This window comes from Gossypium raimondii, chromosome 9, assembly GCF_025698545.1.
Source record: "Gossypium raimondii isolate GPD5lz chromosome 9, ASM2569854v1, whole genome shotgun sequence".
In the NCBI taxonomy this organism is placed as follows: Eukaryota; Viridiplantae; Streptophyta; class Magnoliopsida; order Malvales; family Malvaceae; genus Gossypium; species Gossypium raimondii.
This window is the reverse complement of record NC_068573.1, coordinates 34982489-35008568: the sequence shown is the minus strand read 5'-3', so window position 1 is coordinate 35008568 and position 26080 is coordinate 34982489. Positions and strand designations below refer to the sequence as shown.

General features: G+C 33.3%; 4 protein-coding genes across 5 annotated transcripts; 1 reads left to right on the top strand and 3 right to left on the bottom strand.

Moving 5' to 3' along the window:
- LOC105799240 (uncharacterized) lies at positions 1–2019 on the bottom strand. 2 transcript variants are annotated; one of them, XM_012629683.2, is made up of 3 exons: positions 1851–2019; positions 1062–1250; positions 1–513 (listed from the first exon to the last, which is right to left on the bottom strand). In XM_012629683.2, exons 2-3 carry the CDS (start codon positions 1218–1220, stop codon positions 346–348), a joined length of 327 nt encoding a protein of 108 aa, XP_012485137.1. In that variant the 5' UTR covers positions 1221–1250; positions 1851–2019; the 3' UTR covers positions 1–345. The 2 variants fall into 2 exon arrangements, with proteins under 2 accessions (XP_012485137.1, XP_012485136.1); XM_012629682.2 differs by having other exon boundaries at positions 1062–1244; positions 1851–2017.
- Positions 2020–8001: 5982 nt separating this feature from the next.
- On the bottom strand, positions 8002–10074 carry LOC105799239 (NAC domain-containing protein 89). The gene is made up of 4 exons (XM_012629681.2): positions 9463–10074; positions 9055–9308; positions 8661–8960; positions 8002–8567 (listed from the first exon to the last, which is right to left on the bottom strand). The coding sequence occupies exons 1-4, from the start codon at positions 9659–9661 to the stop codon at positions 8205–8207; spliced, it is 1116 nt and encodes a 371-aa protein (XP_012485135.1). The 5' UTR covers positions 9662–10074; the 3' UTR covers positions 8002–8204.
- A 907-nt stretch (positions 10075–10981) lies between these two features.
- Positions 10982–15892, bottom strand: LOC105799238 (ruvB-like protein 1). The gene is made up of 12 exons (XM_012629679.2): positions 15623–15892; positions 14849–15037; positions 14597–14728; positions 14345–14494; positions 13981–14136; positions 13414–13548; positions 12684–12749; positions 12405–12511; positions 11648–11747; positions 11452–11543; positions 11299–11368; positions 10982–11201 (listed from the first exon to the last, which is right to left on the bottom strand). The coding sequence occupies exons 1-12, from the start codon at positions 15710–15712 to the stop codon at positions 11112–11114; spliced, it is 1377 nt and encodes a 458-aa protein (XP_012485133.1). The 5' UTR covers positions 15713–15892; the 3' UTR covers positions 10982–11111.
- Positions 15893–18068: 2176 nt separating this feature from the next.
- Positions 18069–25342, top strand: LOC105799236 (uncharacterized). The gene is made up of 14 exons (XM_012629678.2): positions 18069–18489; positions 18570–18727; positions 19722–19825; positions 20472–20538; positions 21539–21631; positions 21711–21875; positions 22003–22143; positions 22238–22315; positions 23186–23298; positions 23402–23462; positions 23910–24077; positions 24537–24638; positions 24831–24920; positions 25070–25342. The coding sequence occupies exons 1-14, from the start codon at positions 18204–18206 to the stop codon at positions 25130–25132; spliced, it is 1689 nt and encodes a 562-aa protein (XP_012485132.1). The 5' UTR covers positions 18069–18203; the 3' UTR covers positions 25133–25342.
- Positions 25343–26080: the final 738 nt, after the last annotated feature.

Here is a 26080-nt window from a genome sequence, read left to right as displayed (position 1 = left end):
TACACCATCAAACTCATCACATCTTTTTTTTTTCATTCTCAATCAGCTAAATGTTGCTGATAATTCTAATACAGTATAATAACAGAAGATTGGTTTCAAAGTAGCTGAGTCAAATAACAGCAGCCACTTAGCAATGACTAAGGATTGTAAAATGGATGATTTATACTGTGTGCATAGCTTTCACCGCTTCCATTTGGAAGAGATGGAGTGGACACAAATGAAGGGAAAAAACCATACAACTTACAACAAATGAAATATTGAACTTACACTTACATGGATAAACAAGGATTTTAAAGCTTCAATGCACCACAATCAGAGCATATGTTTTGCGATATAATAGCCTGCCTAGTCCTCTAAGATCTGTTGCCTCTCAAGCTCAAGAATCCGTTCAGTCAAATAGCTTACAGTGCCATTAGTTGTCTTGTTATCACCCTTGCACTGCAGCAGTTGCTGCTCAAGACTCCGCACAAGTTCATTAAGTCTCTGAATCTTCTTCTCTTGTGATAAGATGATCTGCAATTGACAAATTTCCACTCAAAGTCAATCAGAAGTTAAATTGCTAGTGGAAGATATGGATCAAGACAACGCCCTCGTTATACTTTGCTACTGAAGGCAAACATTTCCCAAGTACCTAGTTCCTGCCTTTTGGCATATCAGAGGTTGCAATAGCACAGTTCCTTCTATACTATACCATGTTTTGAGCAAACATAAATCTTGAATATAAAGATAAAACTCAAACAAAACACTGAGAGGGAAGCTTACAGAAGCAATTGCTAAACAAGGGTATAAAACATTTTGCTTTGCATTTAAACGAACTAACTTCCTACACTGAATAAACCAACGGTAGCAAGCTTATTAGAAAATGAAAAGATTAGATATAAAAAAGGGTTTGCATTTTGCAATTCAGCTTAAGTTTACATACCAACTATACATATAATATGTCACGTAAGACGTATGCATTTCAATGAAACTAATCTCATTATTCAACTCTTTTCCATCAAGAAAAGATAAACTTGAAATTTTAATTAGAATTGGTAAAAAAAAAGTACAAGGCTTGTCACCTTTTCTTTCACAGCTTCTTCCCTCCTTGAAATTTGTTGCGGCTTCTGCGATACACTCGGGGTCGTGTCAACATCAACAACAAGTGGTTGCCTCCACTCAAATTGTGAGGTGATTATGAGTATAATAAATAGGAAAACAAGTAACATCGGTCTCGACATTGTTATCTAACTCTCTTATGAAACCTGTAACTTGAAAAAAAAAACCCACATTCAACATTCAATGAAACCATACCATAAACATTCCTATTAAGAGACAGTGGGAATGCCGAAAGAACTATTTATAGTTTGTTCGATCTAAATTTCTTATTATAATCATTTGAAACGCGATTAACCAAACTTATTAAACTAAAAAATCCAACCCAAGATTGAGATGGATATTCATGAAGAAATGCAGTAATTTCATACAAACCAAATCCTAACACGTAAAAATAACTCAAAAGCAACTATTAAGGATCAAATTCAGCTAAAAAAACTCAACTTTCTGCTTGGTTGCCGAGAAAATTAAGAAAAATCCAAGTAAAACAAAATTTCCCACGTTTTTATATATTCAAATTAGCTAACTTATCCCAAAAAAAATTTAATAAAGTAAAAATAAATTTTTATATAAAGCCCCAAATGGCATTTCCAATTTCTTTTTTCTTAAAGAAATTCTCGGAAATCGGCACTTCTTGTTTTCCTAAACTATCTTAACAACCAAAAAAGAAAGTGAATTTACTATCTTCGACCAAATTATTTGAAGAAATGAAGAAAATGCCCAAATTAAAAAAGGGAAGTCGGGAAAAAACTTACAGATCAAAGTTAACGAGGAAACCCTGAATTCATGATCGATCAACACATTCTCGACTCCTCTTCGGTGAGTTCTAAGTGAGTTTTGAAGCTAAGGCTTTTTTTTGTCCTTTTTCTGAGTCGGTTTTCATTTACTTTCGTTTATACAACGAAGGAAGCAATTATCAATGGCGGAAAAGAAAAATAAAGCCCCAGTTAATATTTATTTGGGTAAACTACACCAAGGTCACTAAACTATTGGAATGTTACAAGTTGGTCGCTAGCCCCTTAAGTTACTAACCGACGATAAAATGTGGGGATGGGTAATTTTACAATTTGATCACTTAATTATTAGTAAGTTTACAATTTGGTCACTCTTGGAACAATTTAATAATTTTTCCATTGAAACAATTAAATAAAATGTGGTATTATTTTCTCAACCAAATTAATATCCTAGGGTTTTTTTTATTTTAATTTTTGTCAATTAATCAAATAAAAAGTAAGAGTTGATGAATTGTATAATGAAGTAATAAGTCTTTAATTGCTAGTAGCAAATCTCTTTAGTTATTAATTAGATAAAATAATGATGATAAAAGTGATGTGAAGATAATTAGGTGCTAAAATAAGAAGGAAATCAATCATTATGAAGAAAGGTTTTCTTTTGGGTAAATTACATCAACAGTCACTCAACTTTGGGGTAGTTGAAAAAACAGTAACCTTGGTTTCATTTCAGTTACGCAACTTTAGAAAAATAACAAAACAATCACTAGCTTTATCAAAAAGTGACAAATCAGTCACCCACTAACATTTTCCATTATAGACCTAAAAGGATAGGTGACGTGGCCAATTAACTAGCCCAAAGTCTCCAACAACCCCAATACAACTGACCAAGAAAAAGAAGAAGAAGAAGATACTGTAAAATCCCTTTCAAAGTCTCCAACGACCCCAATACAATTGACCCTACAAACAAACCAGCAACACCGACAAGTACTCTGGCCACCGCCACTTGCACCACCATTAAATTGGGCTAGGGTTTTTTCCCTCAATATTCTTCTTCTTCTATTATGGATAATTTCAATTGCTAAACTTTGTCCCGTAGAGAAATTTCTTCTTGAAATACTAAATCACCAAAAAAAAATTCTTTTTTGCCTAATTTTGGTCAATAAGAGTAAGTAACCAAAACAAAAAAACAAAGAGTGAAGGACAATAAGAAGAATAAAGCTGGAGAAAGAGAGAAAGATATTGGTTTTTAGTATTTTACCAGTTTTTAAATCCTAATTTTGGTTTCAATTTCTTTTTATTGTCTTCTCCTTTCTTTTTTGCTTAACAAGTTTGACAAAGTGATTAGACAAAGAAAACAAACAAGATGAAAAAGAAAAACACTCAACACAGATAAGAATAAAAAATGAGCTTTCAAATTTGGGTTCTCCCCTTTCATCCTTTGCTTCCGCACTATTTTTTTTTTCTTTTTTGTTCTAGTCAAATTCTGGTTGCTTCCTTGTTTTTACAGTTGTTTCATATTAGAAATTTGGCAGGGTCTGGTTTTGGTATCCATCTAATAAAAAGAGGATAGGTAGGTCTGTTGAGGAATAGGTCCAGAGCAGTGACTAACAAGTAAACTTTAATGGCTGATCACAGCTCTCAAGCATCCCCTACCCAGAATTGCACTAAACCAATCCCATCTTTCTTTAATTCTCCACGATTTAAAGCTTTCACTTCAAAAGCCTTTCCCGACACTGAATCTCTCAATAGCCCTACTTCAATCATTGACAACAAACCCTTCTTTCCTTTTGATAACCCAATTGCCTTAGACAGAAATCATCCCAAATCCATTTTTTTCTCTTCTTCTTCTTCTCTTCCTCCTCCTCCTCCTCCTCTTCTTCTTCTTCTTCTCTTCTTATTCTATTGCATAAACCCTAATTTGGTGCTGAAGGGGCTATTTAAATTGGTGCTAACCGGCCAACTGGACGATTAATGACACCAAGCAAGCTGTCATTGTATTCGTCACCGAAATAGGGTATGAAGCATTACCAAATTTTACCAAACAATTTTTTTGTTATTACAAGTTAAATACTATTCATTTACCGAAACATGTCATGATGTCTCTTGGATAGGCCTCCGAAGCCCAAAACATACATCAGGACCAAACCGGGATTAAATCGAAACCATAATTTTTTTTTTTTGCAAAATCCCAAACTCTTTTTTTTTATGAACTCAATATAACCCTTTTATAAATACCTAATCTTCCCTGCAATTTTTAAACCGAGACCAATCCAACACAACAATCCATTTCAACATATTTTCAAGATAGATTTAACATACTCATAAGATAACCTCATCACATACCAAAATCAAAATTTGTTAGCCATACCAATGGCTAACCATACATTCATTTCACATTAACATTTACTTTACTAGCTTATACATGCCATTGATTTCCAAAATAAAGTTTCTTTATATACCGAGATCTTGAGGTTGATAGTGTGGTGCGTCTCCGACCAAATCCAACCTCCGAGCTCTTAACACTACAACACATGAGAAAAGGAAACAGGGTAAGCACTTTGTGCTTAGTAAGCTCATGTAACAAGAATTATCCTTACCTAATATTTTCAATACAATGCAATAAACATTCATACATCCATTCAATGCATTATTCCTTTAACATGCACAAACTCAACATTCAAGTTAGTTCAATAATTTTCATGTATCAATAATATATATACTATGATTGATGAGCTCATCAATACCATGATTTCCATCTCCTTGTTATTTTTCCATATTTATCCCGTTGAATTTCTCGGAATTTCGATGGATTTTCAGAGGTACACTTTAGTGTACAATTCTAGGTCCGTCAATTCATATTCATGTGCGCACATTTCCATTTCAGAGAGCACACTCCCGCGAACATCATCCTTATAGTGAGATTACCAGTCCAGGCTAAATCCCTTGTAATATAAACTCATAGAGTATTATCAGAATTACTAGTCCAGGCTAAATCCTCTGCAATGACAATTACTCTAATGAGCTTGGATCTGAATTACCAGTCCAGGCTAAATTCAGACCCTCATTCGGATTACCCGTCCGGGCTAAATCCATTTTCCACATATTCTTCGGGAGGGCTATATCAGGATAGGATCACCCGTCCGAGCTAGATCCTTTTTATCGTCAATTCCTTTTCAGAGATCCATCGAATTTTCCTTCTATTCAATCGGGATTTCTTCCCCTTTTTATCAAATATATCAATGTTTCATCAATTTTCATATAATGAACATTCAAATCATATTCACATCATTAACAAACATTTCAAGCATTTAAGAATATAATTCAAGTTACATGAACTTACCTCAATACTTGTTCGTAAACAAAAATCTACTAATCCTGAACTTTTTTTTCCTCGATCTAGCTTCGTATTTGAATTTTCTGGATCTAAATAAATAAATTTAATCATTAATCTAATACATTTCATGTTCATATGTAACATTCTCTATAATTACATTATCATTTATAGTGCATTCAAAGCTGTCTCATTGAGTCATAGTCACTAAATTATTTATCTCTTGAGCTACGGAACTCCAAATTAAGATCCGCTAATTTTTCCCGAAACTAGACTCACATATCTTATTACCATAAAATTTCAGAATTTTTGGTTTAGCCAATAAGTACATTTTATTCTTTAAATTTTACCCTATTTCACTGTTCAACAGTTCCGACCCCTCTTCACTAAAAATTAATATCTCATTGTACAGAATTCGGATGATGTTATTGTTTTTTTTTAAATAGACTCATTAAGAATTTTAAACATATAAATTTAAGCCCCTAATTATTTTTCTCCAATTTTTGATGATTTTCCAAACTCAGAACAGGGGAACCTGAATTCATTCTGACCTTGTCTCACAAAATCTATTATATCTCATGATTTACAATTCCATTGCTTACACCGTTTCTTTTATAAGAAACTAGACTCAATAAGCTTTAATTTAATATTTTATTCATTCTCTAATTCGATCTATACAATTTTTGGTTATTTTTCAAAGTTAGACTACTGCTGCTGTCCAAAATTGTTTTAATGCATGATGTTAATTACCATTTTTCCCTAAGCTTTCAATAAATGATAATTTCATCCCTGCTCAATTAACCTCTCAATTGAGCTGATTTTTCTCAATTAAGACTTTATTATATCACTTTAAACTACTTTATAACCTTTGGAAATCATAATTTTAGCACTAGACTTTGATTCCAAACTTTTTCACAATTAGGTCCTACAAATCAATTTCTATTGAAATTACCTAATAAAATCATCTCATAAACAAATTAAAGCTTCAATTTCATGCTATTTCTTAATAAAATTCCAGCACATATTCATAGCAACTTTCAATTTCATTCATAAAATAAAAAACTAATGAGTTTAGTAATAGAACCTAGTTATAAAAGTCTTAGAAACAAAAAATTACAAGAAAAAGGAAAGGATTAACTCACTTGGTGCAAAAAATTATGAAGTACCAGCTTGAATAAACCCCTAGGATGTTTTTGGCTAATGATAATGAAGAGAATATGAAGAGAATTCTAGATATTCCAATTTGGTCCTATTTTTATGTTAGTAAAATTTGTTATTTTCTCATTTTACCCTTATTTCACCAATTCTCCTGATTTTTCTCAGCTTATGCCGCCCAAAATATATCCTTTTGGGCTTATTTTCAATTTATGTCCCTCCTCATTTAACAATTGAGTTATTTAATCCTTCTAGTAACTTTTACACATTTTTTAATTTAGTCCTTTTCACTTAATTGACTAACCAAACATTAAAATTTTCTAACGAAATTTTAATACCATATTACTAACATTTCATAAATATTTATAAAAATATTTTTGACTCGGTTTCTGAGATCGAGGTCTCGATACCTTATTTTACCCAATTTCTTCAATAATTTCTTTTCTAACTAACCACTAAATCAAGTAAAATTCTTCTATCTATATTTTCATACGATTTTCCTATCATATCAATATTCATGCAAAAATATTAAAATAAATTTATCTTTAAATCGAATTTGTGGCTACGAAACCACTGTTCCGATAACCTTGAATTTAGGCCATTACAGTCATTTGCCATGTCATTTTGCCGTTAATTCTGTAACAGAAAACGGTAAAAATGATTGTTTTGTTATTTTTTTAAAGTTGAGTGATTGAAATGAAACCAATATGATTATTTTGTCAGCTATCTCAAAATTGAGTGACTGTTGGTGTAATTTACCCTTTTCTTTTCATAGTAATGTTCCGAACCAAATAAATCAACAAGATAAAAGCTAGTAAAATTTGTTAATTTCCTTCAAATATCTATATATAACATTTAGCTCTATTTATATTAGTTAACATGCTATTGAGAATGATTTTATTTTTTGGTTTAGTATATAGAATATATATTCTTTTATTTAGTTGGGAGAATAAAAATAACTTAACAGTATCCTTTATTAAACTACGTTGAGAGTGACTAAATTATAAATTTATTAATAATTGAGTGACTAAATTATAAAATTATTAATAATTTCATGACCGAATTGTAGATTAGCCGTCCCCACATCTAACATCAGATAGAAACTTAATGGGCTAGGACCAACTTGTAACTTTCAAATAGTTTAGTTATTAATTTGTAATTTTTAAAGTTAAAAATTATTATTTAAATTTGTGACTAAAAGGAAATTTAAATAAATAAATATATTAAATTTAGGATGTTAAATGCAACCTAATTGTTTATCATAATATTATTATTTTTCTTAAGTTGGTATCGAATTAACTTGTAACACTAACTCAATCGGCGATATTATCAATATATATACAATGTGCAATAATATTGAAGTGTATAAAATATCAAAATAAAACTTTAACTAAAGTGGTAAAGAAAAGATTTTATAGATGTTAGGGGCACGACTTTAAAACTCAACATTTGCAACTATTTTTATTGGTTGTTTTAAATGAAAAATAAGAGTATTCTCGTAATAATATAATTTACTTAAATATGTAAAGGATATTTTAATAATTAACTTGATTGAATTAGTTTATTTTTAATTATTTGTAAATTTATTGGATAATATATTTTTATGAACATGTTTTTATCAACAAAGCTTCTCATGTAAGAACAAAAGACTAGGTCCTGGGTTGGATGCCTAGACAGCCTCACCCATAAACAAACAAATGTTGGCTAGCTTTTAGACTAAATATGAAAGAAGAACAACTTGAATACAAATAATTATATTATTCATGACCATTTAAACTAACCAAACTGGATTCTTTTACACCCCCAGATAAAGAACTCAATGTTGAAATAATCAAATGCCCTCAGCTATGAACGCTATTCATTCCCATAACTTCTGCTGCTACAATGCATCATATTTGAATTACTTTGCTGCTTTTGAAGTTAGAACATGGCAGCAACAAAGCCAGTAAAGTTATCAGGATGACTAAAATGGCAGTCCTCGGTGAGAATACAGATAGCAAACATTTTGGTGGTTCCTCCGACTTCCATTTCTTGGTCGAGATCCCACCGATGCCATGTTGGATGATATCTGCTTTAGTTCTTGTCAATCTGATTCTCCGGTTTGCTCCGCCCTGGAGAAGGGATACACGGTGGGTAGTGGTGGCTATCATAGGCAAAACCTCAGGTGTTGAGGCTGACAATGAAGCTTCATCAAGCCTGATTATATCATCTTTCAGTATCTCAGCGAAGAAATCTTCTTCATCATCAGAATCCTGTAAATTTTAAGCAAAAAAACATGATTATATTCGTGTTCATATGCATTATGATTATCAATTAAAACCAGCAATCTTGTTGATTTTAACAACCTTCTTAAGTGTAGAAGACTCTGTTGGTGCAACTTCATTGGAAAGCTTTTGCTCGGATTCGGATGCCGAATCGATTTGCTCTATAGAATGAGAATCGTTACTGCTAGTAGCCTTCTTTGAATAGAATTCAATTGCCTTGTCTCCTTCAGAGATGCCAGTTAGATCAGTTCCACCATCTGAGGTAGCATGGTTGCTGTCATGCACGATTGACAACTCCCTGTGATTCCGAGCAACCCGATTCGAATTGTTATTCAGACGAAACTCGCTGTTCTTCCTAAGACGGCATACCACTAGGGAATCCTAAAAATCACCAACAGCAAAAAAGAAAAACACTGTCAATGACTAACATGAGCAATTATTGTTCATATGTTAGTATTATAAGAGAATTAGTAACCTGGGATTTTCCTTTCATGCAATATTCATGCATGATCCATTCGGTCCTTTCCCCTTTCGGAGCACGACCTGTGTGGAAGACGAGAGTCCTCTTCGTGCCGATCACATTCGAACCGGACTTCACATTACGTTCTTTCCCTGTGGCTTTCCAATAACCCTGTTCGGTTGCCCGTCTACTTTGTGAACCATTTGGGTACTTCCTTCCTCGAGCACAAAAGAAGAACCATTCATTATCTGACTTTATGATGGACTTTACTGATACAGGGAAAAAAACACCAGAAATCACACCACCGAATATATAACAAGAACAAAGTAGAATCCTCCAGGCATGTATTACTAAAACCTAAATGCAATAGCATCATGTATAATATGATTATAAGAAATTAGAGAATTAAAATGGGCAGTTAACCTGGCAAGTCCCAAGGCTCATATCTGCAAATTTCAATCTCAGGAATGACCTCAACACATTTGTCATAACCATCCAGTTTCTTTTTCAAGTAATAAGAAATGAGCTCAACATCAGTTGGTGAAAATCTAAACCCTGGAAACATTGAAGAGGCTTGAATAGACATTTGGGTTTCTCTTGAAACCCCTTCACCTGCCATCATGATCCAACCGAAACACAAACTTGTCCTTGTTCTTTTTCTTCTTTATTTGGTGTAAAGAAGAAACAAGTGTTTTGTTTGTCTTGGCTTCTGGTTGGGTTTGCTTGGAGGAAAGGGATGGATGATACGTTAAAAGTTGTGCTTTGCTTTGCTTTGGCTTCTGGGTTTGGTTTTTTGAAGTTGGAAACTTGGTTATTTTTGTTTCTCAGTTTTTTGCGTATGGAAGGGGAAGTGATGTGATGTGATGTCGGATTGTGGGACAAGTGAAGGACAGATTGTTTTGACAGTTGGTACGGACCTGTATCGTCACGTGGCGTTGCGTTACGTTTGAGGTTAGGGATATGATAATAGTATCGTACCATTAAAGTACTTGATTAGACCTCCATCACCGTGTTTAAGGGTTCATCAACTCAACTTGAGCTTTACTCGTAGGTTGTCTCGTCTTCCACCGCTCTCCTCAAGGTTCTTCCATTGCTTAATCCCTTTGTTTAGGATTTATTTTAAACACTGATAATATTTTTTCTTTTTCACTAACATCTTCTGTAGTTGCATTCAACTCTCAACTAAGGGATAACGGTTTAGGTTTGAAAAATCCAACCATAATCTGACTCAATCTCAAAAGCATCGAATTAAACCCAATTTTATTACTTCAAATCGGTTCAATTCATCATTTTTTGATATTTTAAAATTATTTTTTACTATAAAAATAATAAATAAATAAAAGAATTCAACTCAGTTCCTATAATAAAACCAAAAACCAAATAATAACCAAGCCAAAACTGAGTTCTTTTTTTTTTTTTAATTTAATAAAACTAAACTAAACAATACAATTCGAACTGACTTTTGGTTTTCTCGATCTTTTACTCTAAATAATGTCAAAACTCTCCAAAAATGATTTTTCAGAAAACCTAGTTTAAAAAGACTTCGAATTCTTCACTACCGACCCAATCATAACAATATGATTTTCACCTTCTATCAAGTGCAAGTTTTACAAAAGCTTGACAAAATTGGTTATATATTTAAGCACATGTAAACCCTTTTTTGTTATAATTAAAGTTATCAGGATTAATTTCTGATTCCAACATCGATAACTCAATGCCACCCCACAACCTGACGGACCGCTCTTTGCTGAGGTTTACCAGGGTGGCGACACCTCCAACCTTAACATTGGAGCTACCGTGGTTCAAAGCTTCAGCCGTTTTCTATGACACCTCTGCTACTTCTTATAACGGTGGAGAGGAGTTGGTTGAATTTTATATGTGATTTACCGGGCCTGAGACATGAGGTTGTTCAAAGAACCCTAGATGCCTTAAAGCAAATCAATAATAAATCATTTAATCATCTTGCATTGCACATACTAATGATCAATTGTCCAACTGAGAGAAAACAATGCACAACAAAATTCAACCTAAAACTGCAGGGCAAGAGGAAAGAAGATATAAAAATAGGATTATCATGAAATGAATTTTTCCTGTTGCTCTTGAAGAATTTTTGCCGAAGACTTGGCATCTATGTAGAGCTTGCTTACTTCCTCAAGATCCGCCTAAAACCAAATACATAATAACGGATTTACATTTACTCCTTGCATAGATGATAAGTAAACAATCATGAAAAACAGCTTCTTCTGAATATTTAATTACCTTGCATATGTTGTCTCGACCATTCATTTTTGCCACAATGCTAGCAGGTGATAACAGTTGAACTGCATGCCTGAAGAAACTGTAACATGTAAGTATGCTTCAAGTTGGAAAAGTGCAACTGATAGTGGAGTAAATCTATATTTTAAACCTGACCTTAAAGATGTGCTTTGTCCAATCTCTCCAAGGAACGCCAGACTTTCTTCATCCACAACCAGTTCTTCCACCTGTGCACGGATGGCTAAAATCTGCATACACCAAATAAGTGAAAATTTTGGCTGGGTTTTCATTTGATGCTTGCCACAAGTAACAAAATGCCGATGTCAAAAATTACATATAACCAGGCCGTAACCTGTATCATTTCAGAAGGACCATAAATCTGTGTGCGGATGATCACCAATCTGTCCAATAAGTCAACAGGTATGCCATGAGGACTATTCATATCAGTACCCCTGCAAAAATGCATATTCATTTTTCACAAACTAGAATCAAACCAATCAGGCAATGCATAAGCAATGTAGAATATATTATAAAATATAAAAATTGACATAAGTTCCATCTTCATGTCAAAAAAGAAATCATGTTGTAGAAAATATTCAACATTATGCAAGGAAAATGAACATGTAAAAACTATGCCAACCCAAAAATATAACAGCTGACATGAAATTTATCTTCAGGTATTCCCAGAAAAAAACAATCTTGCAGAAGATGACTCATTTTGATTCTTAAATTTCAAGCCTGGGACATTTATGCTAACCCTATCACTGTTCCTCAATTATGAGAGCCTAAATTCTGTATGAACATCTCAATTTTGTATCACATTTATGTTTCAACCTACCACTGCTCCTCAATTATGAGAGCCTAAATTCTGAATATATACAAGAAAAAATTGTCCCCAATAACCAAATCCCTTTAGGGATGATATTATTGTTGCATCAAGCTATTTCTGCATGCTATGATTTATGGAAAACAAGACTAAACCAATGACATTGTTTCATTATGATTAGAATAATAGCTCATCTTGTATTTGAGTTAAAGTTATATAGATGTAATTAAAAGAACAGACGATAAACCAAAAATTCATACGGCTCAGAAACAATTTTCATTACCTTACGTTACATATTCCTCTATTTGTAGCAAAAATTACTATTGGAGATAGTGAGCTCTCTAAAGCACGATTCAAGTATGAAAAACACTCCATGTCCAGCATATGAACCTGCAAATCATGACTTGGAAAGCATAAGCAAGCCTGATGTGCAAATGTGCTTAACATGTGCACAGGTCATGATAAATATCTTTGATCTAAATATGTGCATGCACATAAACAGAAAATATATATTGTATCCTTGCATCTAAGGACATGTATCATAAGCAGGAAAGAACTCAACCTCATCAATGAATAGAACTCCTGGGACAAGCTCTGCCACACCTTCATCAATATACCGGTTAACAACCTGGCACAAATAACATTGTCATTTCAATCAAAAGGCATGCCATTTTTCTAGCAAAGAATTTAGCCTAGAGGCCAAGTTCAAAATCCAAATCATAAGCTTGAACCAACTTGAATAACCAATCCATATGACTCTTAATGTCACGTCCATGCAGGATAGCTATAGCTTCTAGGGAGCATAAAATAAGCCACCAACTAGCTGAAGAGAGTTAAAAAGTAAGATTTAAACCATTAGGATTTGAGGATTTACTCAAACAAGAAGGGATGAAGAAAACATAAACCTATTATGGGAAACCATGGCAGGTAATGAAATTCAATCACATTAATTTGCATCAATTCATCTGTTTCACTCTGGAGGTGTTCAATATTATGATTGGGGTGCAGAATGAGGTAAATCTCAATCTTTTCAATAAAGGCATATTGTTTTTTCTTTGCTTTTAAAATATTATGATCCTACCATTTTCTAAACCACATAAAAAATACAAGCAAAATTCTAAAAACTTAACAAGAAAAATAAGATACATATAGAGTTAAGTGAAGTTTTGCAGGGCTCCTACTAATGGCTATTGCCCACAGAAATTATAGCATCGGTAAAAGACTACTCCCACAGATTGTCCACAAAAAAATCATCATATAGGTGGATGCCAAATGTGTTTGGAAAATAATACCTTATTTATTTCTTGTCGTAATTTGTCAGTGATTTCTGTCTTCCTGGGCTTCATCATCTGACCCATTAAAGACAAAATGTCTTGGCCCCCTTGAGGTCGTGCGTTAGCAGCATCCAAATCATGTAATGTTACATCCTGATGGTGAAGAAAATAGAAAGTTTCTTTTTGTTTTTTAATGAATTTCAGCATGGGTAGAAAACCAATAAATTTAGAACCAGAGAAAGGGAAATGACACCAAGCCCACCAAAGCATATTTGTAACATATCAGGCAAATGCAGAAGGCATCAAATTCATAGACTTGCTTTCCCTTGTTTCTTCATCAAGTGGGTTGCAACTCTTAAGCAAACAAATAACAGTTTGTAATTGGCAAAATGTTGGTAAGAAAATTCATAAAAGAATCCTCACTTCTCATATGAAATCAAAGGGACGATGATAATGGTCATTAATATATACAAACAAGACTTGTTGACAAAGTAGGAAAACGTCCAAGCCCATCAGTATAAAAATATAAGCAGAAACAAGTCTTCAAGGCCAAACATGAAAAGCATAATATCAGTAGCGTCAAACCTGCACTATCTCCTTCTTTTTGTGAACTTCTCCTTTGGGAAGCGGCACATATTCTTCAGCTTCAAGGTCAAATTCTGTGGCAAAAGCATCACTTCTGCCCACCCTTTTAACGGCTCCACTATTTGCTTCAATATATATAACATCTCCAACAGCTACCTGCCAGTCAAATTAAAAACCTCACAAGATTTCAAATCGAAGCCAAAACTCTTAGGCAGATAAGAAACATAAACGTCGAAAAGGTCCCCAAGGAAAGAGACAAATATTTTAATACGCTATAGTGCCTCATACAGTTTAGAAAAAGCCAGAAAATAAAAACTTGAACAATCTTTTCCACATAATAATGCAGAGAAACTTAAAGGCTTACCTTTTCTTTAATCAAGGCATCATAAATTGTAGGGTCCAACTTCAGTTGCTTTGTTCCTTTGACGGTTTTCAATCCAATAATTACGTGGCTAATGCTTTTACCATAACCACCTGTTACGCTCTCTGTTTCTTCAGGAGAGAGTTCAGTAACCTGAAACAAGAACAGCCAGGATTCAGGGTCTATCCCAGCAGTCCAAAGAGAAAACAATCAAATAAAATCAGGGACAAAGAACTGCCATTAGGTGTAACTTACCTCTCCTTCATAGACCTCTTTATTTTCCTTGATGCGTAGACCAATAGCCCGTCGGAAATTTTCCATCAAAACTTCAGTTTTCTTTACTTCTGAAGAGTATACTTCAGATCCAACCATTGGACAGAATGGAACCTGAAAATAATGTAAGAGGAATACATATAGAAAAAAATTGCCAATCCCTCCAAAAGAACTGGCACACAATAATGCAAATTTCAAATGCATTCAAAAATAAAGGGAAAAGACAATGAGAACCTTGCTCCCAAGCTCTTGGGAAATTCCTAAGGCCAAAGCTGTTTTCCCAGTACCGGGAGGCCCAGCCAGCAAAAGTGCACGGCCAGCCATCTTTTTTTGCCTTATCATATCCACCACAAGACCAGCTGCTTCCCTTGCCTCTGCTTGCCCCACAAAACCTGCAGCCAAAGGAACGGCATTCCCGGTGGGCTGGTAAACAAAGGAAAAGAAATGCTCATAAAGATTAGAAATTGGTCAAATTGGTAAGCATAGGTTTCAATTTTTCCAGTAAAAACAACAAGTGAATGAAAGCAAAAGATATGGTTCAGAATATATAAGCAAATTACTATGTTCTATCAATGAAACTTCATAGTGAAAATGCATGAAAAAAAACCACTTATTCAACTCATATATGCATTGAAAACTCATACAATTAACAAAAATCTACGCCTCAAAAGCCATCCAATTCTTTCCGTAGTCCGTAATTGAGAATTAGTTGGTTCAATATTTATTATTATCTCCATTTCTGGACATTCAATTTCAGTTAAACTATATTTTTGTCCACTCTAAAACTGAAAAAGTATACCATTAACAACAAATTTCCAGTAATTGAATTAACAGTTGACTATCTAAGCTTAAAACCCTAAAACCAAGAAAAGGTAAATTTCCATGGCTCAAAAAAAAAACTTCAAAATGCTGACAATTACAACAATATTGCAGAAATACACTAAAATGCAAAACATTTAAGCTCAGAAAAAAAAATTTAAAAAGGGGAGGAAGGAATGAAGAGAATACATCGAGACCAAGGCCTTTGATGTGAGTATGAGTAGCGATTCTTTGCTTTTTGGCCGTTGATTGAACCTCTTCTATCTTCATTTTATCCATCTATTTGTATTTTTTGGTTTGATCGTATAGAAGAAAAAGGAAGAAGCTTGAAAGCTTGAGGAGCGCTAGCGGCAGCAAAGAAACCTGGCTTTTTCGTCAAGAAATAAAAGTAAGGTTTTTCTTAAACCCTTCTCCATTTTGAGTAATGAAATGGTGGATTTAATATAATATATTCTTTTTATAAATTTTAATCACTTACTTTACAATCATCTCTCAACCAAACCCTAATTACAGGGAGAAAATGTTTACATTACCAACAAAGGCCTCGAAAGATTTTATAGTAAAGATGAATTATACATATATCACATAAAACTCACTACAATTGAAATTAATAAAGATGTGCATGTACAAATTATAATGTTTCCTATTTATTTAATTATTCTATTCTTTTGCTCGTTCAAATAGATATTTTATTAAAATTAACTGATCGAACTGATTTAATTTGGTTAATCAGTCAATTAATCGATCTAATTCGGTTGAAGGTCGATTAATGATTTTTAAAAGTTCATTATCGGTTAATTGATATAAAATCGGTAATTAACCGAACTTAATAATTAATAATACAAATTATATGTAGTTTTAATTCGATCAAATAAACATTATCAATAAAAAAATTGATATGTTTTATACTTGTTTTAACAAAAAAAATTGATTTGGTTAAAAGTTAAATTATTAAAAAATTAATTAATTTAATTAATATTAGTTTAATTTGATTAACTGTTGAGCTAAGCCCAGTTGGAGTAAAAGTTCCCTAAGATGAGAGGGTTGGTAGTTCTTGCTCCTCCAAATTCCGGCCTCTCCTTGTGGCATCTTTCCCTACATCAAAGATAAAAGAAATAAAAATATATATCATTAAACAAATACACAAATAACTTGAGAATTTGAGCAAAATATAATGATTAATGAGACTCATCAAAATATTTACCCAGAGATTAAATAAAAACCATTGCTAAATCATAAATAATACAAATATTTATTAGAAAAAAAATAAACAAATTTTAAAGTGGTGTCATTAACCTGCCGATATTTATCCAAAAAATATTCGTATACGATACAAAAGGTTGAAAAGTCAAATTGCACAAAATACTCTTCAACAAAATTTGTTTGAAGAGTTTCCATTTGAACCTAAATTTGGTATTTGTGGCAGATAGACATTATGTATTTATTTCAGATTTTGCAGGCAAATGAAAAACAAAAAGCATGGAATCCATTTCCGAGGCTGAAGCAAAAAGCCAAATCCTTGATGCCACCAACCTACCGCTAGTCTTCAACGGTCCCTTTTTAAGATTTTAGGTTAAATCTGGGTTTTGGTCCTTTTACCATTATCAAATTTGTGATTTAGTTTTTCTAATTCAACCCTCTTACAGTTATAATATAATTAATCCAATTAACTTTTCTAATTAAAAACAAATATTTCAATTGACGATGACGTCGACATAATTTTTTACTAGAAAGGATGCTTTTAGTAAAAATAAAAGGAGCACTTTAATTAAAATAATTAATAAATTTAATTATTTAAACTAAACAATGACACTATAATAATGGACCAAATCATATTATATTATATTATATTAAAATTAAAATTTTATTTTTATTTTTATTTTAAATTTAAACAGACCAAAACTAATAATTGGTAATTTCTTTATCTCAGTGTTTCTCATTTCTCTTTCGTACTAACTAATGGAATCCTCGTTAACACTAATCTTCAGCTAAAATTTGTTTAGCATTTTGTTAACGTAATTTTTAATTAAAATTACGTTTTATTATAACAATAATAATAACTTATAAAAATCATAATTTAGAATCCAAATAAAAGGTAAATAATTTGTGATTTATATGAAAAGTGAAAAGGTATTCAATTTAAACTTTTTTAAGTTCAAAGGATGTGTTTCGTAAATTAAAAATTTAAGTGTTAAAAATTAAGTATTAAATTTTTACTGTTTAATTATAAATACAAAATTTATATTAAAAATTATTTGATAAATTAGTATATATAAATATAGAATATAATTATATTGTTTAATAAAATAAATATTAATTTTAAAATATTATTTAATTTTAAATTTTAGTCATATTAATATAATATTTTATATTGTTATAAATAATTTTGGATAAAAGATATATATATATATATATATATATATGACAATTTGATTATTTTATTTTCTTTTTATAAAAATAATAATTTATTTTAAATTTTAACAAAATAAAATCTAACTTAATATTTTCTACAAAATTTTCCATAAATAAAAGTTGAAGTTAAATGATTTATTATTTATAATAATGATGTGGTATTATAAATAATAAGAATTTTAAAAAATCATTTTCCATGCATTTATTATGTATAATCTCACTGCTAAGCTGACAATTCAGCGACATGATGGAATCAGCTCCACTCCATTAAACAAACACCAAAAAGAAAGATAAACCCCAAATTCTCATTTTTACTCTATCCAAACCCTAGATTCAATCGTCGCCCATCTTCCCTCCGATGGCAAATTCAAAGAAACCGGGCGGTCTCCGCGAGATGCTGGAATCGATGTACTCCGTCATCGCTCTGCTCTTCATTTTAGTAGCCTGCGTCGAACTCTGCGACGCCGCCGCTGCTGTCGACGTCTACCGTCTAATCCAATACGACATGTCCGGTTCACCTTTCGGATCTCGATTCGCCGCGCTCAACCATCACGCCGCCTCCTTACATTTCCCTCCCGGTGTCGATCTTTCCAGAACCGTTCTCATCATCCCTCTACGTGAACTGAATATCACTTTCGTTCGAGGTTCACTTTCATTTCATCAATTTAACTTCTCTCTATTTTTAGTTCTTTATTTTAATTTCCTTTATTTTTTTTATTGGCAGAATATATCAATCAAAAAAATCCGTTGGGAGGATTGTTAGTTTTGCTTCCTGAAGTACTTAGCTTTAAAACTGGAGGGAATAAGCAAGTTCATGAAAAAGAGAAAATGAAAAATTTATTGGCAGAGCTCGAGCGATTGCTTGTACATTCAAATATACCTGTGAGTATATAGAGACATATTAATATCTCTATTTTGATATAAGTTTCAGATCAATTTTGCAGTAGTTACTTTGTATTGAGTTTGAAGTCTCCTTGTTGCCAACCTAATTTTCAGCAAGATCCGAACTCTGTTAATCTGACAGTTCACAAGTATTGCTTTTTGTTGCTTGAGACTGAATCGTGTTTAATGTCTTTTCCTTTATTTTATAATTCATTAACTTCACAATTGGCATGTTCTAATTGTGTTGCGATATTTTTGGGCCCTTGTTTACTGATAGGAATTGTATTAATGACTTTCCCTTCATGTTGTCATCATCTTTCGACTTAATGCATTTCTTTTTTGTGTAAATCATATATGTTACTGCATCGTTGTTATTTACACTGACATTTTCGTCTTTATCGAATTCAATTTATACATTGTTTGAATTATTCAGCTTTTGATCCAAAAAACCTGCTGAGTCTAAAAGATTTAGGTTCCACATTCATGATCCATGCTTCCATCTTGAAAGAATGCCTGTAGTCTGTTATCAAGTAATTGAATGATTGGCAAATAGCATAAACCATGAAATTTCTTCTGACACATGCTTATTGATAACTTAGACACCAATAAATATTTAGGATTTGAGCCTACTTTTTTATTGCTATTCTTGCATCTTCAGTAAGACTTTTTCTTCGGAAAGTATTTATACTATGGTATATACTTAGGCCTCATCCTCATCGGTTTCCTGAAGCATGCCATCAATCTGTGTTCCACTTGTGCTTAGCTAGGGCAGACACTTTTACTACTCTATTTCTAAGTTCTCGTATGTGTTTTAGAATTGAAATCCAGCTAATAAGGTTTTTTTTATTCCAAACTTAGTATTTGCTACTTGTCATTTACAGGGGAAAGACTGCCAGAAAAGAGAGAAAATTTTTCTACTACTCTCCTCTTGATTCTCTTTTGTCTACTTTATGCTTCAAATTCTTAACTTTATCGTGGGATTTTTCTACTGCAGTATCCTGTCTATTTTGCTTTTGAGAACGATGAAATTGATACTGTGTTGGCTGATATCAAGAAGAATGATTTGATGGGTCAGCCTGCTACTGCAACTACTGGCGGGTCAGTTGATAGCTTTCTGTTATCATTTCAAAAATTGGGTTCTCTTGTTCTTAAAAGCTTGTCCCGTGATGTGTTCAGTTTGTTTTCTCATGAGTGGTTTTCATGACACTTTTACCTTAACTGGAAAAGCACATGCTTCTGATCTGCCAGTTATTTCTCTGGGAAGGTGGAAAGGGTTTTGCAAAATGAAATAAATGTTTTTTTGGATTTCGCTTGTAAAAAGCTTTCTTTTGAAACTGTTCCAGCAAAAGTCTACGGGGACATGACACTATCAAATTGTTCTGTAAGGATGCCCATTTGGTATTAGGAAATGGGTCTAATTTGCTTCTATTGAGGGAGAGAACATATTACTCCCTGATTTTAATTAAGTTAGAATGATCATTTTCTGAGGTGAAGGTGAAAACAAGCAATGCACTTGTTGACAAAATGGGGGTCCTACATTAATCTTTCTGCATTTTTCCTGGTTTAGTCTTTCTGTTGTTTCTTTTTCCATGTTTGTGTATTTATGAATAAACATGACTCTACCTCTAATGCTTGTTTGCCCTTTCGTATTCTCTGGCTCATTTCTTTGTTGAGATTGGTAAGAAAATAATCCTGTTTTGTAATTATTCACATCATTTTCAACTCTTATTGTGTAATAATGCAGATACAAGTTTGTTATCCCAACAACAGAACCTAAGAAAGTTGCATCTCCCACAATGACTAATATTCAGGTGTGTGTCAAGTTTTACTCTTCCAAGTGTAGGAAACGAGTTGCAACTGGTTACACTCACATAGTTTGTTTTTAGCATTTGAAAAGAAACCCCTTTTATTGCATTCGAACTGTTGAGGCTGAGGTCAAGTTCAGTGTTGTTAAGGCATGTGCCTAGGTGCACCTGGGGCCTTTGTCTTAGCACCAGACAACACAAATGCCTCAGATCCTTTCAGACAAAGACATATTTGATCAAGCACGCGCCTATTGTGTAATTGTGTTTTTTTAAGTCAATAGTTGGTAGAAGTCTGCATGATTGTAATTCTCTCTACTATTATTTATTTTCAGATTTTTTATTAACTATACCTTTACTAGTATGAAAGGGATAATACCAAACTCTCAACTTCTTGATGTTTGAGTGTTAAACAACAAATGTGGGACCAAAAAGAAACCATATTGACCAACAAAAAATAAGATAGTTTGGTATGTTTTATAAGATGAAGTGGACCTCTTTTTAGATTTTGATGTCACGATTACATATCTTAAGCCTATCCTTTTATATATATGCATTGGCAAGTACAAAAACACATACATATTGCACCTTACATCTCTCTGGTGAGCACTTTTTTTGTGCCTTGCATCTCTGCCAATGTAACGGTTCTAACCCCTAGAGTCTGCCTTGTGGCCTTAACATACTCGCCGAGATAGTAGTAGTGATGTAAAAGATGGAACTTTATTGACTTCTTCCCCCCTTTTTCTTTTCATTTTTTTTGGGGGGGGTGGGGGGGGGAGAGGGAATCAGTGGGTCTTGAAAGTTTCATGGTTTCCTTTTCATGCATTTCATGCCCCATCTTCATGTTATGTTTTTGTATAGGAAGTTGTTTTGATATCAGATATTGGTATGTTTAAAATTTATTGTGCTAGATTTTACTCACTGCATGTGTTTTCGAGGAATCTTGAATATGCTATTAGTGGTGATTGCTACAAGTTTTCATTCTGATAGTTCTGCTCTGTTACAACAGGGGTGGTTGTCTGGATTAAAAACTGATGGAGATGCAAATCAACTTCCAACCATTGCTATTGTGGCATCTTATGATACATTTGGGGCTGCTCCTGTACGTATATTATAAAATTTAGTAAAGAAAATCATCTTCGATTATCGAAATGAATGTGTGAATTTTTTTATACATGTAGGCATTATCGGTGGGAAGTAACAGCAATGGAAGTGGCATTGTGGCTCTTCTTGAAATAGCAAGGTTATTCTCTCTTCTCTACTCAAATCCTAAGACAAGAGGAAGGTACAATTTACTTTTTGGCCTGACATCTGGCGGACCATATAACTACAATGGGACTCAGAAGGTGATTAGTCTTCCTTAGTGAACGGACTTTTGTTATCTCTCTCAAAAGGCTTGTATATCTTGTTGGCTAGCTACTTCTGCTATCAATTTTGGTTATCATGATCATATAAGTACCATATATGGTGCAGTGGCTTCGGAGTTTTGATCAACGTTTACGTGAGAGTATCGACTATGCTATTTGCTTAAATAGTATTGGTTCTTGGGATAATGAATTGTGGATTCATGTGTCCAAGCCTCCAGAGAATGCCTACATCAAGCAAATTTTTGAGGTAAGCTGGTAACATCCAGCAAAATAGGTTTTTAAGGCATTAAATGATATTTTCTTTTCATGCTTAGTAATCTAATACATAATGTTTATTGAAGGGTTTATCTAATGTAGCAGAGGAGTTGGACCTCAAAGTTGGCCTAAAGCACAAGAAAATAAATATTTCTAATCCTCGAGTAAGTTGATACACGCATGTTTCAATGTTTGATCCATCTTTGGGTATCATTTTCCGAAATGAACTTATTTTTAATGTGTTGATCAGTATATTTTATTGTCAATTTCATCTATGAGGAAGGTGATCATGGGCCGGGCCCAGACAAAATTTTAGGCCTGTTTTCTAGGCCCGAAATATGGCCTAAAAATTTGTCCAAGCCCGGCCCGAAAGAAAATTGCTAAGCCCGAGTCCAGCCCAGCCTGGCCCATATTAAATTTTACAACACCAAAAAAGTATATATTTAATATATATTTGATTAAAAAGTATATTTGATTAAAAATAAAATATATATTTAATATATAATTCGGGCCGGGACCGGGCCAAAAAAGTTTTACCCGAGGCAAACGGGCCTCTTTTTTTGTCCAAACCCAGATTTTGGGCCTATATTTTTACCCGAACCCTCCCATTTTTCAGGCCGGCCGTCTGGCTGGACCGGGTAGCCCAACCCATGATCACCTCACTAAGAAATATAAATGAATTTATTTTTGTGGTTAATTATCTTCCCCCCCCCCCCCAAAAAAAAAAAGGAAAGGGAAAAGAAAAAAAGAATTTATTTTTGTGGTTTCTACCTTGTAGCAGTAATCCCTTTGTCCTTTATAATCATGTGGCCTATTTGGGCAGAATATATTTTCTGGACAATGTTTAACTTGAAATAAATGTGTTAAATCTGTTCTTTTTCCTGTTTCTGGTAACATTAGACTTTACAACATGACACACATGAAGGTGCACTAGATATATTTATGACACATTCTGTGCATAAATATAAGAATAATCTGTGTGCTTTGCATTTCTGCTGTTTATAATAAGTAATAAAGCAGTTGAGCTGCTGTAGGTAGCATGGGAGCATGAACAGTTCTCAAGGCTGAGAGTCACTGCTGCCACTCTTTCTGAACTTTCTGTCACACCAGAACTCCTAGAAAGCACTGGTGGTCTGTTTGATACCAGGTCATATTTTCAAATCTAAGCCCTTATTAATCCAATTTTCAGTTGTGTGCGCGTGTGTTCGTGTGTTTGAGACTAGTTGCTGAGAGCATGACTCTTTTTGCAGACAATACGTAAATGAAACTGCAATTGTTAGAGGTGTGAAGCTAGTTGCTGAAAGTCTTGCGGTAAGATCATATGATTTGCTAGTATATTTTAATTATATAGTGTAAATTAATTACAATTATCTCAGTAGGATAGTAATAGTATTTTGTATATTTTGATTATTGTTGAGATTTTAGTCTTTTGGACTTAGGAGTTAAGGGCCAAATATGCTCTTGTAAGGTAGTTGAATTGGGGGATGCTCATGTCAGAAGAGGAAGGGGAAAGACCAAATGAAGCATGTGTGGAAAGTATGAAAAGAACCATTCTTTTACTGGTCATAATTCTATATAGAGAACCTGACCAACTAGTCAGGAAAGGCTGTGTGTTGGTGGCTGCTGTTTTGTTATTTCATATGTATAGTAAGAGTATGTAGATAGTTGTTAATTTGTGTGTGAAGACATTAAGCTTTAATAATTTGCTTGGCATGGCCATGTACTTTGTCTTCAAAATTGTCTTTCCTCTTTTTGCAGAGGCATATCTATGGCCACCAGGGAAAAAATATCCAAATTTTTGCAGATGAGAGCAGTTTGGCTGTCAATCCTGCCTATATACGATCTTGGCTGGATGTTTTATCACAAACACCTCGAGTAGCTCCATTTCTTTCAAAGGATGACCCTTTTGTCATGGCATTGAAAAAGGTTCATGCTCTAATCTTTTTCTTTGATCTTGTTTCTTTCTATAAGATTATGATTTGCACTTTAAGGATTTTATGATTTTCCTTGAGAGTTGAATTTAGGTTAAAAGAATCAAAATGAAGGGAAAACAAAAATATGATAATTAAGATGCAGGGATTGTCGATGTCTTTGGTAAATACTTTTTTTGATGATAGGAACCCTTGCTTTATGAAGAATAGTTGCATGTGCCATTACTCAAAAGCAGAATTAAAGAAGAAAGTATTTGTATTTCAACCTAGATCACTTCAGAACTTTTACTCTCTTCTACCAGTTTGATAAACTTTCATGTATCTCTGTTGGTAAATATAACTGAACAAGCTTTTGGATAGGGATTTAGGGTAAATGGTGAAGACACCGGAATGACTTGCTTTGTACTTTCTATCACTTTCAGTTCTGACTGCTTTTTGTTATGCTCAATGGCAGGAGTTAGCTGGTCATGTTGATGAAGTGAATGTGCAACATGAGACTCTTGAAGGGATTTTTACTTTCTATGATTCGACTAGTGCTAGGCTTAACATATATCAGGTATTTACCATGGTTACTTCCAACTGGTGAATATTTCATTTTTTTTCTTAGTTGTGCTACCTCTTTCTAATGATTGAATTAACTCTTATTTAATTATGTATTGGGAAAAGGGGGAGGGGGTGTTGTTAATACCTGGACCACTGACAGATTGGTTGAGACTGCATAATGACCGGTTTAAATGTGTTGTCACAGGTTGCTAGTGTAACCTTTGACTTGCTGTTACTCCTTGTGTTGGGATCTTATTTGATAGTGCTCTTCAGTTTTCTTGTCATCACAACTAGGGTAAACTCTTCGCTATCAAGAAAATCTTAACATTTATGTTAATGCTATATGCATATATTCACCTTTTTTACTACTTGTGTTTAGAACCAAAAGGACAAAACATTTATTTTAAAATGAAATGCTAATCCGATGACAATGCTGTTCTACAGGGTCTTGATGATCTAATCAGTTTATTTCGCCGACCCCCTTCTCGAAAGCTGAAAACTGCTTGATCGCTTATAAGCAAAAATGCATGGTATGAGTATGACTGGTTTTCTGATGTAGCATAAACTGAAATTTCTGAGGTTCTCAGGTTGTTCTCATTAATGATTTTGCTAGTTTAGTTATACGAGGGATTGTTTTAAATGTTGCTCCAAAATAGATGGTAGACGTTTATTTTTTCCAAAAATGAAATCAATCCAAATGTTGGAAATTTTTGGTCAGATCTATTCGAATGGTGAAATTTCAGAGAAATTAATAAGGGTTCTGCATAAATGGTGCAAAACTATCTGCAGGGTGAAGACATTTGTTGCCATGCATTTGATGGTGATTGAGATTTGGGGTTGATGATGGTATTTGAATTGGATTCTATGGTTGGTCCATGGCCCTTGGACACTGAAGGTGTGCTTGGGGTGATCTCATAGTGACTACTGGGTGGATTAGATGCTTTGCTTATGCAATTTCATCCTTTACGCATACATATTACATGGTATTTTTGGGGGGATTTTAAGGTTAGAACATGAGATACTATTCTAAATTGAACAAGCTACGCTGACCTAATAAAATTGTTAGAAATCTACCACCCAAGGGACAACCTTCTTAATTCAGTTGAGTCTTAATTTTCATCTATACTTAGGTGGGGCTTCCTAATCGTTGTCAAGTTCAGAGTTTGGAATCAAGAATGAAAATGAAACGTGTTTTTAGAATATAAATTTGCTTAATCAAATGAATTGTTATGTTTCGATTCCTTCTTTTTTGGTCGAACATAATATTTCATTGAACCAAGAACTGGTCGAGTGAGGGGTTAGACTGGTGACATGTGATTTGTTTGGAATTGGTTAAGTTGGGTTAAAATTGGTTGAACTTGAATTGGTTTTTTTTTATTAAAAATACTTGTAATTTTATAAAATTCGACCAATCGAATTAGAAATAAGTGGTTAAAACTACCCGTTAGATTTTGA

Bases quoted from the DNA above. Each gene is read 5' to 3' on its own strand.
- LOC105799240 (XM_012629683.2), bottom strand. From the start codon at position 1,220: ATGTCGAGACCGATGTTACTTGTTTTCCTATTTATTATACTCATAATC. The intron at 514-1,061 runs GTGACAAGCCTT...TGTCAATTGCAG, and splicing joins AAGAAGCTGTGAAAGAAAAG to ATCATCTTATCACAAGAGAA.
- LOC105799239 (XM_012629681.2), bottom strand. From the start codon at position 9,661: ATGATGGCAGGTGAAGGGGTTTCAAGAGAAACCCAAATGTCTATTCAA. The intron at 8,961-9,054 runs GTTACTAATTCT...GGTGATTTTTAG, and splicing joins GCATGAAAGGAAAATCCCAG to GATTCCCTAGTGGTATGCCG. The intron at 8,568-8,660 runs GTTGTTAAAATC...TAAAATTTACAG, and splicing joins AGTCTTCTACACTTAAGAAG to GATTCTGATGATGAAGAAGA.
- LOC105799238 (XM_012629679.2), bottom strand. From the start codon at position 15,712: ATGGATAAAATGAAGATAGAAGAGGTTCAATCAACGGCCAAAAAGCAA. The intron at 14,137-14,344 runs GTAAGCCTTTAA...TTTGACTGGCAG, and splicing joins ATGCCTTGATTAAAGAAAAG to GTAGCTGTTGGAGATGTTAT. The intron at 11,748-12,404 runs GTAATGAAAATT...GCATTTTTGCAG, and splicing joins AGAGGAATATGTAACGTAAG to GGGTACTGATATGAATAGTC.
- LOC105799236 (XM_012629678.2), top strand. From the start codon at position 18,204: ATGGCAAATTCAAAGAAACCGGGCGGTCTCCGCGAGATGCTGGAATCG. The intron at 23,463-23,909 runs GTAAGATCATAT...CTCTTTTTGCAG, and splicing joins TAGTTGCTGAAAGTCTTGCG to AGGCATATCTATGGCCACCA. The intron at 24,639-24,830 runs GTATTTACCATG...GTGTTGTCACAG, and splicing joins CTAGGCTTAACATATATCAG to GTTGCTAGTGTAACCTTTGA.